The sequence below is a fragment of the Gossypium raimondii genome, chromosome 13 (assembly GCF_025698545.1).
Source record: "Gossypium raimondii isolate GPD5lz chromosome 13, ASM2569854v1, whole genome shotgun sequence".
Taxonomy (NCBI): Eukaryota; Viridiplantae; Streptophyta; class Magnoliopsida; order Malvales; family Malvaceae; genus Gossypium; species Gossypium raimondii.
The window spans coordinates 36,320,958-36,338,569 of NC_068577.1; the positions used below are offsets into that span (position 1 = coordinate 36,320,958).

A 17,612-nucleotide genomic window follows, 5' to 3' on the forward strand; every position below is an offset into this window, starting at 1 on the left:
CTAAAAATTTTATAGTTTAAACCAAAATACATATAACTATTTTAGTTTAATTTTACGGTTAAATTATTAAAATAATTATTTTATTTACCTCAAATTACATTTTAATCATTTATGTTTAAAATATTATATTTTAGTCATTTGCGTTATTGTGTTGTAACATTTTAGTCATTGAGCCGTTAATTACCATTAACATGTAACAATATTCCCATTTTTTTATTTTGAACAATTTAACTTTTTTTCCTTTTTAACTTCTTTATTTTTCATTTTCTCTACTTGTTTTCCTCCTTTCTCCTTCTCTTTTAACATAATTTTTTTATTTTCTATTTGTTAAAACTTATCTCTATACTTTTTTTGAATAATTTAATATTTTTCTTTATTTTCTTTTGCTTCCCTTTAGTTTTAGCTAATAAAAACATAGAAAAGCACATTAAAAAGATGAAAAATAGAGGAAGTTAGAGGAAGAAGCAAAATAAAAAAGAAAAGAAAAATTCAAACATAAAAGAAATAAAACTAAATTACTCAATAAAAAGAATATGAGGATCAATTATATAGTTTTAACTTAAATTTTTGTTCGAAATGATTTAACCTACCACATCAGTTTACAGTTACACCATTAACGACTCATTGATTAAAATATTACAACACGTTAACACAAGTGACTAAAACATAACATTTCAAATATAAGTGATTAAATATAATATGTGATAAATAAAAGTGATTAGTCTTTTATCTACTATTGATGTTATAATAAATCAAACACTGAATCTAGTAAAGATATAACCGGACATCGAAAATTTGTACGTTGATCAAAAGTACTGGGCGTTAAGATGGTACGCAGATGTTGATGCCAATGCCAGAATTTCACACAAGCAGCCCAATATCTATTCCTTAGTTTACCCTATATAACACAAACTCTGATGCTCTCTTTTGACAGCCATTTCAACAACTACTCAAACCCTCATTATGTGTTTCTTTCTTCTGGAAACTCCAAAAGCACAAACTCATCTCAGCCTCAGCAGGTATCATCCTACTAAAGATCATTTGATTTTAGAAGTACAGTTCCAAACATCTGAAAACGGAAGATGTTATACCATGTAGAAACAGGAAGGCACACACAAGCTTTCTTGGATACCTCAATCAGATTGCTGGTCAACTCTCTTCATCCACGATAATGGTAGATTCATTCCCAATCCCCATGTCCATTAATGTTGCCATTTCATCATCAAGCAACATTGGCAAAGGCGAACCCTGCAAATTTAAACAATATTCACAAATGATACTCCAAAGCCAATAAAAGTGAGCCATCACTATCAAGGTTCACATACATAATTGCTACAACTAGAAAAGAAAACAAATTAGGATAAGGAAGAATAAAACATAAAACACATAATCATGAATTTGATAGAAGATAAACCTCTTCTTGAAGAAACAATTTCAGCTTCAACGACTTTAGTTTAAAAAAGTTTTCACAAAGAGCCTTCAGTTTTCCAACCTAAAATAAAGAGAACTAATTGTGAGTGAATCTTCATACGCATGTCCAACTAAATATGGTTGGTGGAAATGGTCAAGAATATTAACTGTGGTAGTGGCTGGCAATTTCTTTGTCAATGGAAGCTTCTCACCGACTGATGAGGCCACACATTTCAAAGTGATAGCTGCATGTTATATACACAGTAGAAAACTGAGTTTATAAAGAGAAGTTGATGAAAAAAGAGGAAATATCTAAGATTCATACACAATAGTCCGGAGGCCATCTTCTGAGGGCCTGCTGCTCCCACTAATGGCCTTTCATCCTCAATCCCATAAAAGTTCTTCAACTCAACAAACCTGGGATTGAAGTTTAAGTACAGAAATAGCAGTAAAAATTTCAGTCATGCACATAGTTTATAGGAGTAAATTTACCGGGGATGAAGGCGGTTAATCTCTTCTGGATTATCAAGCAACTTTGACATTACTAAGCGCACATATCTGCAAGAAACATTGAGTATTTACAGCTCAATATGAATGTTAATTTCTCTCTTGGTATAACAAAGATACCATTGTGGTCGAGGATCACTGATTTTCATCTGAGTGGTAGCAATAGAGGCTAAAAGAGGGTTTTAAATCTAAGCCCTCAGTACTTGAGGTGTTAATCATTTTCATGTAATTATTTCAAACAAAGGTCACTAGACATCATGATAAGTTATCATCACCCAGCTATCATTTATTTAAATTACAGTATGATAGAGGACAAACAGCAATTAGAAACTAACAAGATTTACTAAAATAACTTCCCTGGCATGACAGACAAGTGACTTAAATGCTTCAGATAAAGTGTGACACCAGAAATTAAAAGACATATACCAATATTAATAGTTTCTCAAGATATATCTGCCTAGGAACTTTGTTAGTACGGACTGCTAACTTTGGCAAGTGGGAACATGAATCACCAACCTTTATGCCTTATCTCCCTAAAAATAAAAGGTTTGAGGCAAAAATATAAAACAGAAATAAATAATGTAAAAAATATCAAGAATAAGTGAGAAGAAGAAAAGAGAATGAAACAAAAGCCAAAGCACGATTTCATTTCAGAAAAGAACAGAGTAATCATATTTCTCAAAGAAACAAATACCGGATTTCTGACTCCTTTCTTTCACGAGCACTTATCTGAAAGATTGTTGGGTTACATCAGATTCATTAGAACCTCATAACAGAACGAAAACAAGGGGGGCTTTTTATGCAGCGTCTAGAGTTTACCTCACTTCCATTTAGCATTTCAACTTTTGCTAATCGTGCAATTAAAACAAATCTTGGGAGACCACCTCTTGCAGGATCAGCTATCGGATTATCAGAAAGCCTGATGTCCTTAGCATAATTAAAAAAGAAGAAAAGAAGTTAAACATTTCAGATGTAGCCAAGGGAAAGAGAGAAAAAGGGTACCACAAAAAGTTCAGTCCAACTGAAAGAATCTAGTGCATACCGGAGTCAACTATCATCAAGATCTTGCTAATTTAGCCATGTTAGCTTAGTCCCTCCACTCAAGGGCTAGTTTAGTGGATATGATAATTATAAAACTTACTTGATCAGGTAGATAAACACCAAAATTAAAAATTCACAAAAGCACCTCACAATACATGTTTGGGCAGCCTGATTGATGTGAATTCATGGAAAAGGATAACAGGAAACATCCCAATCTAGTGTCACGGACTTAGAAAACGCGCAACCCATGACACTAGTAGGTAGTTATGTTCACAAAAGCATAATGTCACCGTTAACCATAAATATTTGATTTTACCCCCACAGAATTAACTACATAAGTAGCAGCATTTTCTACACTCCGGAGCTACTACCAAGCACATAGACAAGATCCTTCAGATGAAGAAACCTTACAATCAGTTTTGGGAAAGTGTTCAATGAGTCAATTGAAGCCAAATCGTTAATTTCATTACTTCCTGAAGCATAAAACAATTAGACAACAGATTAACGAGGGAAACAGCCCAAATAACATGTAAAATAAGGAGTTAACAGATTACCAAGAAGAAGGCATCGTAGATTTTGAAACGGAAAGTAGCTTTCCTCACATGACTCATGATTACTGAGAACTTCTTGTATCTTATCTGGGTAAAAGATGCAGGTCAACTTGTTCGTGTTTAAATAAAGCTGCTCCAAACTGACAGAGAATTACTGAGAGTTAATGAGTTATCACGAGAATTCAGTGACTAGAAAATATGGGGACACGTTCCTGGAAAGAAGCAATAATTTCATTCTGACCTTTTCAGTTGAGAAAGTTTCAAGATTTCATCCCATTCAGCTAAGCAATTATCTTCCAAATTCAGAAGCCGCAAAAAATCAAATCCCTGAACGGTGGAGGAAGATGTTGGCTGACACCAAAAATAAAAATAAAAAACAAAGACATGAATCAGAGAATTAGTAACACTTAGTGTTTGAAATAATTAGATATAAAAGAAAATTCTTCTTCTTTGAAAGCTGTATAGTATTTCTTCAATTTCACCACTGATTGTTCACGCTAGTTCAACTAGTTTGCCACAGTTTTCCATGCAGCCCACAGAATTTGTGTATAATAGTCTTTGAAATCATTTTTGCTGACACTACTACCCATTTAACCCAGCATTCTTTCAACCCAATGCTTCAGTTAGGAACTTAAAAAGTCCTGTTTTTTATATGGATTTCTGCTGACGAGATCAAATCTAGTCGTGACAGTCCAGTAAAAGGTGACAGAATTCTTCTTAGATCTATTAACCAACTAAATCCAAATTTGGAACTACCTACCATATCTTTAATTAACCAGTAATGCAAAAGAAAAGAAAAGATAAGGGAATAAATAATTAATCCTCTTCAGACAAAGAAAACAGAGAAAAGAAAATCCAAAGTCAAAAAAAGGCCTAATTAAACTAAAGATACAAAGCAAAACTAGAGAGATTTTGGTCCAGTCATATTACAGAATGGCTGGCAAACTGGCTGACAACTTATCTGCAACTCGCCTGCAAGAAGCCGGAATCGCTAGTAATCACCGGTCAGCCATACGGTGGTGAATAAAATAATAATAATAATAATAAAGCCTTCAAATTGAGGTCTTCAAACTCATTTTTATAATTTTCCATCCACTAGAATGTTCCACTTTATATGCTCAAAAAGGCATATTAACATCATTAAGCTTCCTTTGAGAAATGAAGAACATAAGTACAGAAGAGTAAAAGAAAGAACCAATTGAAATTTTAAAGTAGAAATCCTAGCTTCAGGACATCCTTACAAGGTAGGACTCTTTTTTAGGACACCAACTTCCTATGTAACTAAAACAAAAGCTAAAATACCAACAACCACCACCACCACCACCACCCCACCCCAAAAAAAAAGAAAAAAAAGCAATTAATCAAACATATCATCTAAGCCTGTACCCTTATTGCAATCAATTGAACCTTATTGTTATTTACACTCAATTAAGGTCCTTGTTTGGATGAAAAGTTCCATGTGGATTGCACCATTAACTGTCTATGCCAGCTATGATGAAAATGTTGTGGGGTAGTGTTGCCATGAACAAATTTTGCATATGGCACTAATACACGTGTGTGCATGTATCATTTACTCTCTTTTCCATTAATGCCATAGAGTAAAATTTCTATCACACCCTTGGCATCACATACAAAATTTCATTCCACATTGTTTGTGCCACAAAGAATGTTAAGTGTGTTAAACAAAAAGCATTTCTCATTAAAATAATTACTCAAATTGGTTATAAACAAATGTTGAAGGTCTAATTTGATTGTAATAAAAATATAAGGGCTTAGATGGGAAAATTAATAAGGGCATATCTTCTATTTTTGTCTAACACCAATTTACAAGTCCCCAAACAATTTAATAGCAGCTAAGAGAGTCCACATAAACGTACAGAATGTTGAAATACATGTTGGAAGTTATTTAAGTAGATAAATACTAGAAAAATCAATTGAGTCTTTTTATTATTATTTATATTCAGTTCTTTGCTTAATAAAACTAGAACAGTTTTATTGAATACTCTCTTGAAAACTTTCATGGTATCAAAGCTAGGTTAAATTTTCAATAACACCATGGTTAAAACAACCTTCACTGGAGATAAGAGATCTAACAACCAAATGGAGGTAGAACATTCTATCGTCAAAACAACTACCAAGAGTGCAATGACTCAAGGGATAGAGGCATCTCACCTCTCTTTTCAGCTAACATCTCACAAGCTGAATGACAAGAATTACTTCGAATGGTCGCAGTTCGTGAAGTTAGCAATTGATGGACGCGCCAAGCTAGGTCATTTAACTGGAGAAGTCAAGCAACCACAGGTGGGAGATCCAAGGATGAACACATGAATGTCAGAAAATTTTATGATAATTGCATGGCTTATTAATTCCATGGAAACATCTATAGGCAAACCTTTTTTTTTTTCTCCCGACTATTAAAGATATTTGGGACGCTATGAAAGACACTTAGGGTGGGTTTAGATGGGCGGTGCGGTGTGGTGCGTTTAACTTACTTTTTATCTCACGCTACAATATCACTACAAAAATCTAATCTCACCGCCATCGCTATTTTTACACTAACCGCAGCTAAATGCACTGCCCATCTAAACCTACCTTTATTCTGATTTAGAAAACGCTTCACAAATCTTTGAGTTAAAAATAAAACTCTGGAAGACTAGGCAAGGAGAAAAGGAGGTTACTTTTTATTATAACAAGATGATGTCTTTTTGACAAGAACTAGATCATTATTATAATGATGAATGGGACTATCCTGGAGATAGTGTAAAAGCTATGAGAAAAGAAGAGAATGAGTGAGCTTATTTGTTTTTGGTTGGTTTAAATAGAGAATTTGATGAAGTGAGATCTCGAATTTTAGAGAAAAACTGCTTCCAACACTCTGGTGAGATTTTTTTAAGGTTAGAAGAGAGGAGATTAGGAGAAAAGTAATGTTAAGGCCAAGATTTAAAGCTAACGATGATAACTTTGCTCTTATGGCTGTTAAAAATGATGATGACAATGAAAGAAGAAAGAAACCTTGGTGAGACCATTGCAAAAAATATTGGCACACTTGAGAAACGTGTTGGAAGCTCCATGGAAAACCGACGAATGGGAGAAAGAAGAGTGGCAATGGTCGTGGTTCACAATCTAGGGGTATCAAAGCTTTCCAATCGAGTAATGAAAATCATGAGCAACAAAGTTCTCAGAAACGGTCTCCATTCATTAAGGAAAAACTAGAGCATCTACTCAAGTTTTTTCCATAACCACAATTTCGGATGAATTCTTCTATTCCTAACTCATCCAATAGTCCTTCTTACTCCTTTGCCCTTCATTAAGGAAAAACTAGAGCATCTACTCAAGTTTTTTCCATAACCACAATTTCGGATGAATTCTTCTATTCCTAACTCATCCAATAGTCCTTCTTACTCCTTTGCCCAATTAGGTATTGATTCTTCTATATTTTTCAGTGTCAAGCCTTGTAAAGCAAGAACGTTGATTGTTATTAAAAAGGAATATGAATGTGTAGAGTCTAATCATGAGAACAAACAAAGGAGTTGCTGGGTTACTAAAGAAGAAACCGAAATCAAGAAAATAGAATCCACCATATTCATCACCATGAATCCAACCCGCAAAATCTTGTCAAAAATCTAAGTAAACTCATAATCTAACCAATGAATTTTCTGATTTAGATATTTCAATTGCTAAAAGAAAAGTTGTTAGAAATGTCGTTAAATATCCCATATCTAAATTTGTGTCTTATAAAGCCTTGCCTTCGACATTCTCAACCTTTGTTTCGTCTCGATACTGTAAAAATACCTAAAAATGTGAAAGATACTTTCAAGGTTCCTGAATGGAAGGAGGCTACTTTAGAGATGCGTGCTCTTGAAAAAACAAGTACATGAGAAACAATGGAATTACCTGTAAGAAAAAAAACAGTGGGCTGTAAATGAGTGTTCACAATCAAATTTAGACCGGATGGATCTTTAGACAGATACAAAACTCAGCTGGTAACTAAAGGGTACACTCAAACATACGAGATAGGCTATCTTGAGACATTTGCTCCAGTAGCTAAGTTAAATAACATTAGAGTTCTTTTATCCATTGTTGTTAATCTTGATTGATCTTTACAGCAGCTAGATGTGAAAAATGCTTTCCTAAATGGAAAACTTGAAGAAAAAATTTACATAAATCCTCCTCCAGGTTTTGAAGAAAACTTTAGAACTCAAGTATGTAAGCTCAAGAAATCTTTGAATTGCCTAAAGCAGTTTCCTCGAGCTTGGTTCGAACGGTTCACTTAGGTTGTTAAAAAACAAGGTTACTCACAAGGAGAAGCTAATCAAACAATGTTTTACTAACATTCACAAAGAGGTAGAATAACAGTTATTATAGTTTAAGTCGATGATATCATTTTTACAGGAGATAATGTGGATGAAATAAGGCGTCTCAAGGAGCATCTAGCATTGGAGTTCGAGATCAAAGACTTGGGTCCTTTAAAATACTTCATTGGAAAGAAAGTTGCTTGATCAAAGAAGGGTCTTATGGTCTCTTGGAAAAAATATGTGATTGATCTTTTAAAAGAGACTGAGATGAGTGGTTGTCGCTCAACTGACACAGCAATTGGTTCAAATGTAAAATTCGAAAATAAAGAAGGAAGATCAGTTGATAAAGGGCAATACCAGAGATTAGTTGGTAAGCTAATCCACTTATCACATCCAAGGCCAGACATAACTTTTGCAGTAAGCTTAGTGAGTTAATTTATGCACTCCCCGATGGAGAAACATGAAGAAGCAGTGTTTCGAATCCTGAGATATTTGAAGAGTTCACTTAACAAGGACTTATTTTTCAAGAAATTTGAACAAAGAGGAATTAAAGCTTATGCAGATGCAAACTGGGCAAGCTCAGTAATAGATAGAAGATCTACATCAATGTACTGTACATTTGTTTGGGAAATCTTGTGACTTGGCGAAGCAAAAAACAAAGTGTTATAGCAAGAAGTAGTGCAGAGGCTGAGTTTAGATCAATGGCTCAAGGAATTTGTGAAATGATGTTAAAAAAATTTATGAAAGAGCTGAGGAAACCAATAACTTCACCAATGAAGTTGTACTGTGATAGCAAAGCTGCCATTATTGCTCACAATCCAGTCCAACATGACAAAACTAAACATGTTGAGATTGATAGACATTTTATCAAGAAGAAAATTGAAGAAGGTCAAGAATGCATGCCATTTGTTCCTTCAAAACAACAAATTGCTGACGTACTCAGCAAAGGGCCTTCTAAGACAAGTTTTGATTTTCTTGTAAGCAAGTTGAGCATGATTGATATATATGCACCAACTTGAGGGAGGATATTGAAATACGTGTTGAAGCCCCATATATTTTGGGATATTTTTTAAAGTTATTTATGTAGATAAATCCTAGATTATCAATTGAGATTCTTTAGAAATATTTTTTTTATCTTTTAGTAGTTTACTAGAATAAGGGAATTACTTTCCCTATTATATTGTGAGTCTTTTTTTTCTATTTATATTCAGTTCTTTGCTTAATAAAATTAGAACAGTTTTATTGAATACTCTCTTGAAAACTTTCACAGAATCTCACAGATAAGTACATACAAAGGATAGGGAGATTATTTTGTTGGAGAGCTGCTATCTATTCATTCAAAGCTTTTATTAACATATAATTACTTTCCTATTTAAATCTTTGTCAAAGTAATTAAGGCATGATGAAAGAACTCTTAGACCTACGCATGACGATGGAAGGAAAATATAGCTAGACAAGCTATAAATGCAATGTAATGCATGTTCCATTTTATTATGAGGGCCATTTCTTTAATGATTAATGGACATGAGACTTGCTTGATTCCGAAGCTTAAATCCTCTCAAGGATAGAATTAGCTCAATTCTTTATTAGGGTTTTGAAGTTGACCATTATGCCTATTTATTTTCACGCACAAAACTATAATCTTTTAAATTCATACAAGGCACTAGTAGGTTAGAGAACACAAGGCTTTATGAGGGAATCAAGTTATTTGCTTACTAAGGCATCCACTTTGAAGTGTAAATTTCTTCATTTCATCATTTTATTGACATCATTCCTTCACTTGTCCAAATTTATACATGAACAAAATTGACCATACAACAGATCAAGCTGCCAATCCAACCCCTCTTTTTACTATGATTTGCATGATCTAGAACTCTGATTCTGTAAACATAGCAACCACCGCCCCCCCCAAAAGAAAAAAAAAACACTATTCCAAGACCTCTAATGATTCCTAGTTGAAATGTTGTATGAAATCCTTTATGTCAATGGTAACTACAAAAGCATCGAATCCCACAAATGGTGAAGAAATAAAAGGCAGGCTCCTTTACCCTTTATTTGGTACAAGGTTAAAAAAAAAATCGAAATTTGACCGAGCATGAAAATATTTTAAGGTATCTTAACTCAGATTTGATAGATGCCAAGTGAGATTTGTTTTCCATTCTTATTCTCCGCTAACTAAAGTTACACTTTCTGTAATATGAGAACAGAAGAAATTTCAGGAGAGATAAGGACATTGACAAGAGCAAGAGCATACTTAATCTGAGAACTTATATACAGTCAAAATAAAAGTTTGTGTATAAACCCTAGATCAGTTCATGAAAAGTAGAAAGACTGACACATGCTGTTCAAGAAATTAGGAATTCAAATCATCTATCCAGTCCCGTAATTACAACTAATGTGCTGATCAACGAAGGATTTTGCTCCCTTATTACTTTCATTTTGTGGGAGAAAGCTTGAGTGATAGTATTTTCAACACATAATTTGATTGAAGTTTCGCAAAAGTAAAAAAAAAGTGATACCTTTATGCTGCTTATGTTATTCCCCATCAGGTGTAACTCCTCAATCACTGGTAATGAATGTTCAAGGATTTCAACCTGCCATGACAAAAAGATACCAAGTATCTTCATTTAATGGAAACTTGCAGCTATAAATTCTTTGCTTTCTCTCTCTAAATTTCCTCATCCTCATGCAAATCTTAATTGCACATAATACCACTTCCATGATTAAATCAGTTCCAACAACAACTCACAACTGTTATAAAGCACACCTCTTCACATAAATTGCAAGATGTTCAATGAGTCAAGAATGGCCCACCTGCGACCAGTTTATGCCCGTACTGTTCAAAACTAAAACACGGATGGCTTTTAGTAGGGGCAACCCTGTCATGTTCTGTGTCATTAAATTATTAGACAGATTGAGTGCTACAAGATGCGGTAACTGTTCACATATGGTGCCAACATCCTGCATTAAAAGATTGATTCAAACAGGTGTAAGCAACACAGCGTGGTCATGCAGTGCCAAGCAGTAATTGACTAGTACAGCAGTTCTAGAATCACAAGCAAGTGAATTTCATCATTAACATATATCCAGTCTCTTAAAGGTTAAAGCAGAAAAATTGCATACATAATAGACAACTATTAATCTATGGAAAAACTCAAATGCTGATCTCCCAAAAGAAAATACTATTCTCATTAATTGATATAAATGACATATATGACCCATATAGGTACATAACTGTTAGATGTACGAACATTCACAAGCATTAAGTTAAACTAAAAACCTACAAGCAATTAAACATCTATAAAAAGACTTCTATGAGAGTCTTACATGTCACTAGTAACTTTGCATTATTCCTTTAATATTTGTTTGCACCTTGGAGCACAAATGCAAGCATAAAGCAAACGTATACCATGAATAATAACAATCGGCAAAAGCAAATAAAAAGCCTAGAATACATCACATCAAGTGGAAAGTGGGCTGGTAATAGAGCGAGGATGGGGATTTCCTTTATCCACATCCACCCAACTCTGGCATGGATGTTGAAAGCATCCACCTCCATGGATGGCAGTTACATCCATATTCACTCCACAAAGCTCCACGCCGCTCCACTTTTTTTCTTAATAATTTTTAATTAAATATTGTAAAACATATATATAATTTACTCATGAATATAATTTCAGTATATATAATTCTTTCGTAGATATATACATATACATAAATTATACATGTTCATGTATATATATGATTTTAGTAATACATATAAGTGTATAAAAAGGATACCTAGAATACCTTAAGGAGTAAATTGTAACTTTAAAAAGATGGGTAAGGTGAAGCCAAGCAAGCATTTATCAAAATCATTGCACACTGCACCACCCACTTCCACTTTTTTTTTTTTTTAATAACCTCCCCATTCAAAGCAGATCGGTGTGAAATCCATGGGTGCATTAGGTTTTTTCCATCCCTAGTGGAAAGGATGCTAATTTTATCAATACGAAAGGATAGGCAAAAAAGGATAATTTATTGCATATAAGACATACTCTAATCACTAAAATTGGAACTCCAAAACATATAAAATAAGCAATGTATGGTAAATTCAGAAAATGTTGCTTAAATCCAATCTATTTACAGCCAACAATTATCTCAATTAATTCATTTCCCCCAATGAAACTAAAATTAGCAACTCCAGCTACATTCCTAAATGAAAGTTTCTCTAAAATGAACCATGAATTAGCACATCCAGAAAGAGCAGTTAAAATCCTAAAACAACTCATACAATAAGTATAAGCCAGAACGTATCTAGAAAGAGTGCTCTTGATGCAAATAGTAGAGGATGACATGAATACAGAAAGCATGAAAATGCTATATCAAATGTTCAATCAAAGAACAACTTTATCGAAAGTAGCACCAACTAGGACATGTACCTTCCAATCCGTAATCAAATTTCCCATCAAGTCAAGCTCCTTTAAATCTGCAACAAGAACATAACAAGTAGGAAGAAAAAAAAAGCAATAAGTACAGTTGTACCAGCTACATATTCAGAAAAATGCAACAAATATATGCCAAAACTCCAAAAAGAAAAAGACCACATCAATTGGTTTAAGGTGCCTTAAAAAGTGAAGAAATAAGATAAAGAATGTAACAAAGCTAAGCAATGCATCTTTAAACCAGCCTTTCTAACATGCTTAAGCTAGCAGAGAAAAGATCATAAAACTACTTTCACATGAAGTGAAGGTTCAATCATCATACGTATGCTTGTACAAATTTTCTCTGTATGGTGCAAGTAACTTATCTAAGCTTACGGAACAATTACAAACCTAACCTTTTTTTATCACTTTTACTCTATGCCAAAAGTAAATTCAACATTATTTTACGATGAAGAAAAAGTTTACTACAAGAACTAAAATTCAAAAGTGAAAAGAAATAAATTAGAAAATATAAGCTTGATTTCTTTTTCTATCATTCAGACATGCATTGCAAAACAATATTATATAACATTTTCCAATCAGTGATTGTCATATTTTAGGAACTTCCAAGGGAATGAAGCAATAAAATTCAAATTTCACGATTTCCCTATCAGGATTATACAAATATAAATACATCTAAAACGTTAAATAATTCTCTGAGCACTCAAGTAAGAACTTCGAAGGTCTATGTACTAGATTTTTTATAGATAAATAGGAAAGAGCAATTCACTTGGCACAGAAGCACTAATTTCAGCCGGATCTCCAGGAGTGCTGACACCCAAATACGATATTGATGCACTTGTCAGCTCTTCAAATCGACTTAGCTTATCTTGGATCTTGTCTTTACCCAATAGTTGAACTGATACACGCTTGTTGCTGGCTGAAAGCACATACATTTCATCTGCAAAAGCAAAATTTCCTTTCATTCAGTTTTACGTATTACTAGGAAAAAATGCAATCATGATTGAATAAAACTAAAAGATGATGGAAAATTTAACCACAGTTACAAGGAAAAAGTAAAATCCCAAATATATTTTGTTTTGCTGTTGTTTCCTATGGAAATCTCAAATCAAAGAGCAGTATAAACCCTTACCCTCATCTTGTTCGGTGGAGTGGGATTGATATCTGAGCTTAAGAGCTTGAAGGAGTGAAATGCCGGGGCTGAGGTTCTGAGGTCTCAGGAATGAGGCGGAGTTTTGGGATCGACCTTGGAAGTATCGGACTCCATTGATGGAGCCATCATGTTTGCCATCTCCTTCATTGTCCCAGTCGACCCCGACCCAAATGCCAGAGTACCCTTCCACGTTGCCAACGAACTTGACAGTGCCCACGCGGCGGGGATCGGTGGATGAGTGGACGCGTTGCCCAAGTGTGAAAAACGTGGTTTGCTCCATTTTGATAACTAGTCTTGTTCGTTAATCGGGGAATTTGCCTTTGGATGTTCAAGAATGAATTGAAATAAATAAGCATCAAAACATTCTTTTATATATAAATTAAAAAAAAACACAAAAGAAATGGAAGATTAAAAAGAAACGTCGAACCTGGGGGGTTCAGTCACTAAGGAGACTGTTGAAGAGCAGCGAGCCGCTTTTCATTCGTTTCCGGCAACCTTATTTTTCTTAATTAATTCTAGTTTATGTTTATCTGTTTTTGTATTTGAAAATTGTATATTTTGTATTGTTTACTATAATATTAAAGAACTCTATGTAGAAATTACTTTTTAAATATCTCAATATTTGTGAGTTTTAATATCGAATTTTAATTTGGTTAGTATAAATATTATTGTTAATATAAAAAGGTATCGGTTTAAGTATCTTTGAAACGATCTTTTATGGATAGTTCTAAGCATTTTGTTTAAAAAATTGATAGATAAGAACCTATTAAAATTGTTCAAAAATAATCATTTTATGTAAAATGTTAAAAGTAATAATTTAATTTAATTTTGTAACTACAGTGGATAATAGTGAAATGTAACTCAATGCATAGTCATGGAGTTCTTTATAAAATTTTAATATTTTTATATGATATTCTTTTAACCGATTACTCAAAAGAAAATATAAATTTTGATTGATTTCACCATTCTTTTTTTTTTTTTTGAAAAACAAAACTTAAAAAGATTAAACTACATTATTATAATCCAAAGCAGATTAGCTTTGTCACTTTCAAGAAAAACTAGAAGATCTATAGGAGTAGGTGTCAAAACATTAATTCATTCCATCTTTGCAAATGCCATCTTGGCTATTCGACTTGCGGCTAAATTGGCTTTCTTGGGAATATTTCTGATCTCCCATTGCTTTAAGCTTTGAAGCTTCTGTTGGATCCGCCTAAGCATTGCTGAGCTCAAACTAGTTGTAACACTCCTTCGCAAAGCATGGGCTACCTCAAGGCTATCAGTGTGAATTAAAATACTATTCAAACCTTGATCGTGTAGAAGGTTCAGCCTATCAAAAATGCCCCATAGCTTAGCATCAAGAACCGAACACATTCCCAAAAAATGGTTAAAGCCCAAAATCCAATCCCCTTGTTGATTCCATATCACTCCCCCTGCAGATGCGAAAGTTGTACTCAAATTCAAAGCTCTATTAGTATGCAAATAAAGCCAATTAACTAAAGAAGAGTTCTTGGAGCAATAGCGCGATATTGGTTCAGAGTTTTATTGTGTGTCATCCAAAATTGTTTTTCCCATGTGATAGAGACTTTAATAATCTCAATCACTTTCCACGTTAGTCCTTGGAAAACATAAAGGTTTCTATTCTTCCAAATCCTCCACACTATAAGACCAAACAAACTTGCCCAGCTAACTTTTAAGGAATCGAACCGCTTAGTAGATTGAAGAATAGAAATTAACCAATCTAAGAAGTTGGAATTAAAAAACCCATTAACATGATTCGAAGGAATAACCTATTTCCAGACTTCTTTTCCCACCGAACAGTCTCTAAGAACATGCAGAATGCTTTCTTCAGCATGACCACAAATCGGGCATAATGTTTCATGGCCAATGCCTCGCCGAACACGCTCCAAATTTGTGAGAATACGTTGTTTGAAGGTGAGCAAAAGAAAAAGCCATACTCTATGAGGGCCTTTGAATTTCCAAGGAGTATGCCACATCGGATTTTTGGGATTCCAGTAATCATCCTTCAGTGACTAATAAGCACTCTTCACCGAAAAGTCTCCTATAGGATTTGGCACCCATGAAATCCTATTTGGTCCATCAGCAGAGTGTGGTGGAGGAATGCCCACAATACATCTGATAATAGACTCAGGGACCCATAAACGAAAAAGATCTAGATTCCAATTACCTTCCAAAGTAACCATGTTTTCAATTCGATAATCCATTTCCAAATTCCGGTGCGAAGGTATCAGATTGATTAATGGTCTAATTTGTGGTATCCAAGGATCCAACCAGTAACAAACAAACTTCCCATTACCCACTGACTATATTAAATTGTCTCTGAACAAGGGCCATATCCTCGACAAACCTTTCCATAGCAAAGATTAATTATTTTTCATGATGCTATTAGGCAAGTTATCTTCCAAACCATACTTGGACCGAAGAACCTTAACCCATAAGGCATTGTGATTTGAAACTAGATTAAACCCCAACTTCATGAGGAAGGAAACATTTTGGTATTCCAATCTTCTCAACCTGAGACCTCAATTAGAACGTGGTTGGCAAACTGATTCCAAGTTAACAAGAGCCAACTTCATATTCCTATTGGAAGAACCCCAAATGAATTGTCTAACCGAACTCTCAATCTCCTTGCAGATCCCTTTGGGATCATCATAATCTGCATGAAGTAGTTAAGTATAGAGAGCAAAATAGATTGAGCTAAAGTAGCTCTACCAATAAGAGACAATTGTCTAGTATCCCAACTAGAAAGTTTGTTACGTATCTTTTCCACCACAAATCTAAGGGTACCATTAGTGACTCTTCCATGGAATAAAAGGACCTCCAAATAGTTCTTAAGGTCATTGACCTTTTGAAACCCCATCTAATTGCTAATCCATTCTCTAAGGTCCTCATCAACACAATGGGAGAAACAAACATTTGTCTTATGAGCGTTAACTTTATTGGCTCGAATAAGCACAAAAGTGATCTAACACTTATTTGATGATTTTGGCGTGCTCCATATCAACCCTGCTAAAAATAACTAAATCATCAGCAAAAAAAAAAAAGATGATACAAGTTAGGACCTGAGCTGGAAATTCTGATTGGATGCCACCGATTACTAGATATCTTGGAGCGAATATCGTGTCCAAGCCACTTCATGTAGAGAACAAACAAGTAAGGAGATAGGGGGCAACATTGACGTATCCCCCTTGCTAGCTTAAACTTTTGAGTAGGAGAACCATTCCATAAAAGCTGCATGGTAGAATTTGATATAGCAGACATAATAATCCTCCTCAAATATTTTTGAGTGCCAGCTGCCTGAATAGATGATTCAATTAACTCCCACCTTACCCTGTCATAAGTTTTTTCAAGGTCGATTTTGATCATCATCCAAGGCTTCATGTTCATCCTACCTCTCATAGAATGAATAACTTCTTGAGCTATAAGGATGTTATCAGTAATATTCCTTCTAGCTATAAACCCTGTATGTTCTTCAACAACTATTCTAGGAAAAACAACCCTGAAGCAGTTAGCTATAACTTTCATCACCAATTTATAGAGTACAGAACAAAGACTTACGGGTCGAAACTGTGAAAAAGTCTCAGGATTAGAGACTTTAGAGATAAGGGTGATGAGAGTATTATTCAAGTCTAGATCGATGAGGCCACCATCAACAATCTTTTTGACCCAGACACAAACATCTTTTCCCACCACATTCCACTGTTTTTGAAAAAAGATTGCATGAAACCCATCGCTACCAGGAGCCTTTATCGGAGCCATGTCAAACATTGCATTTTTAATTTCTTCATTTGAAACCATCTTCCCTAAAAATTTAGTATCTCCAGCATCCAATCTCAGAAAGGAACTAAACGATAAATTAATAGGAGGGTTTGAATCCTCACCATAAAGGTCTTTTTAAAAAATAAACCATTGCCTCATATTGGAGGGTATCTAGGTCAAAGCACCAATCACCATCTTGAATGCGTAAAGCTGAAATGGGATTGAGCTTCCTCCTTCTAAGCGTACGCTTCTGAAAAAATTTAGTATTACGGTATCCAAGATTAAGCCATTCACATCTGGACTTTTGCTTCCACAACATCTCTTCATAATACAAAACTGACTCCAATTTATCTCTAATTTGTAACTCAATACCCGCAAGCCGATCAGTGTAGGATCTTTCCAAAGCTCTCTAAATATCTACTAATCGCTTAAGGAGTTGTTGTTTTCTTAAACC

The 17,612-nt window shown here is 34.3% G+C and overlaps 1 protein-coding gene across 3 annotated transcripts; it reads right to left on the reverse strand.

Moving 5' to 3' along the window:
* Positions 1-646: 646 nt before the first annotated feature.
* On the reverse strand, positions 647-13,934 carry LOC105783214 (tubulin-folding cofactor E). Of its 3 annotated transcripts, none has more exons than XM_012608534.2 (17): positions 13,809-13,934; positions 13,361-13,699; positions 12,998-13,168; positions 12,226-12,272; positions 10,619-10,765; positions 10,324-10,398; positions 3,751-3,860; positions 3,513-3,649; positions 3,370-3,431; positions 2,737-2,844; positions 2,612-2,646; positions 1,903-1,968; positions 1,736-1,827; positions 1,579-1,655; positions 1,415-1,492; positions 1,133-1,248; positions 647-1,027 (listed from the first exon to the last, which is right to left on the reverse strand). In XM_012608534.2, exons 2-16 carry the CDS (start codon positions 13,659-13,661, stop codon positions 1,150-1,152), a joined length of 1,605 nt encoding a protein of 534 aa, XP_012463988.1. In that variant the 5' UTR covers positions 13,662-13,699; positions 13,809-13,934; the 3' UTR covers positions 647-1,027; positions 1,133-1,149. The 3 variants fall into 3 exon arrangements, with proteins under 3 accessions (XP_012463988.1, XP_012463987.1, XP_012463985.1); XM_012608533.2 differs by having other exon boundaries at positions 647-1,030; XM_012608531.2 differs by having other exon boundaries at positions 647-1,248.
* Positions 13,935-17,612: the final 3,678 nt, after the last annotated feature.

What these genes read in the sequence shown, in the direction of transcription:
- LOC105783214 (XM_012608534.2), bottom strand. Translation starts at nt 13,661, where the DNA reads ATGGAGCAAACCACGTTTTTCACACTTGGGCAACGCGTCCACTCATCC. An exon ending in GATGGCCTCCGGACTATTGT is followed by an intron (nt 1,656 to 1,735) that starts GTATGAATCTTA and finishes TATAACATGCAG; the next exon opens with CTATCACTTTGAAATGTGTG. An exon ending in AATTGCCAGCCACTACCACA is followed by an intron (nt 1,493 to 1,578) that starts GTTAATATTCTT and finishes TCTTTATTTTAG; the next exon opens with GTTGGAAAACTGAAGGCTCT.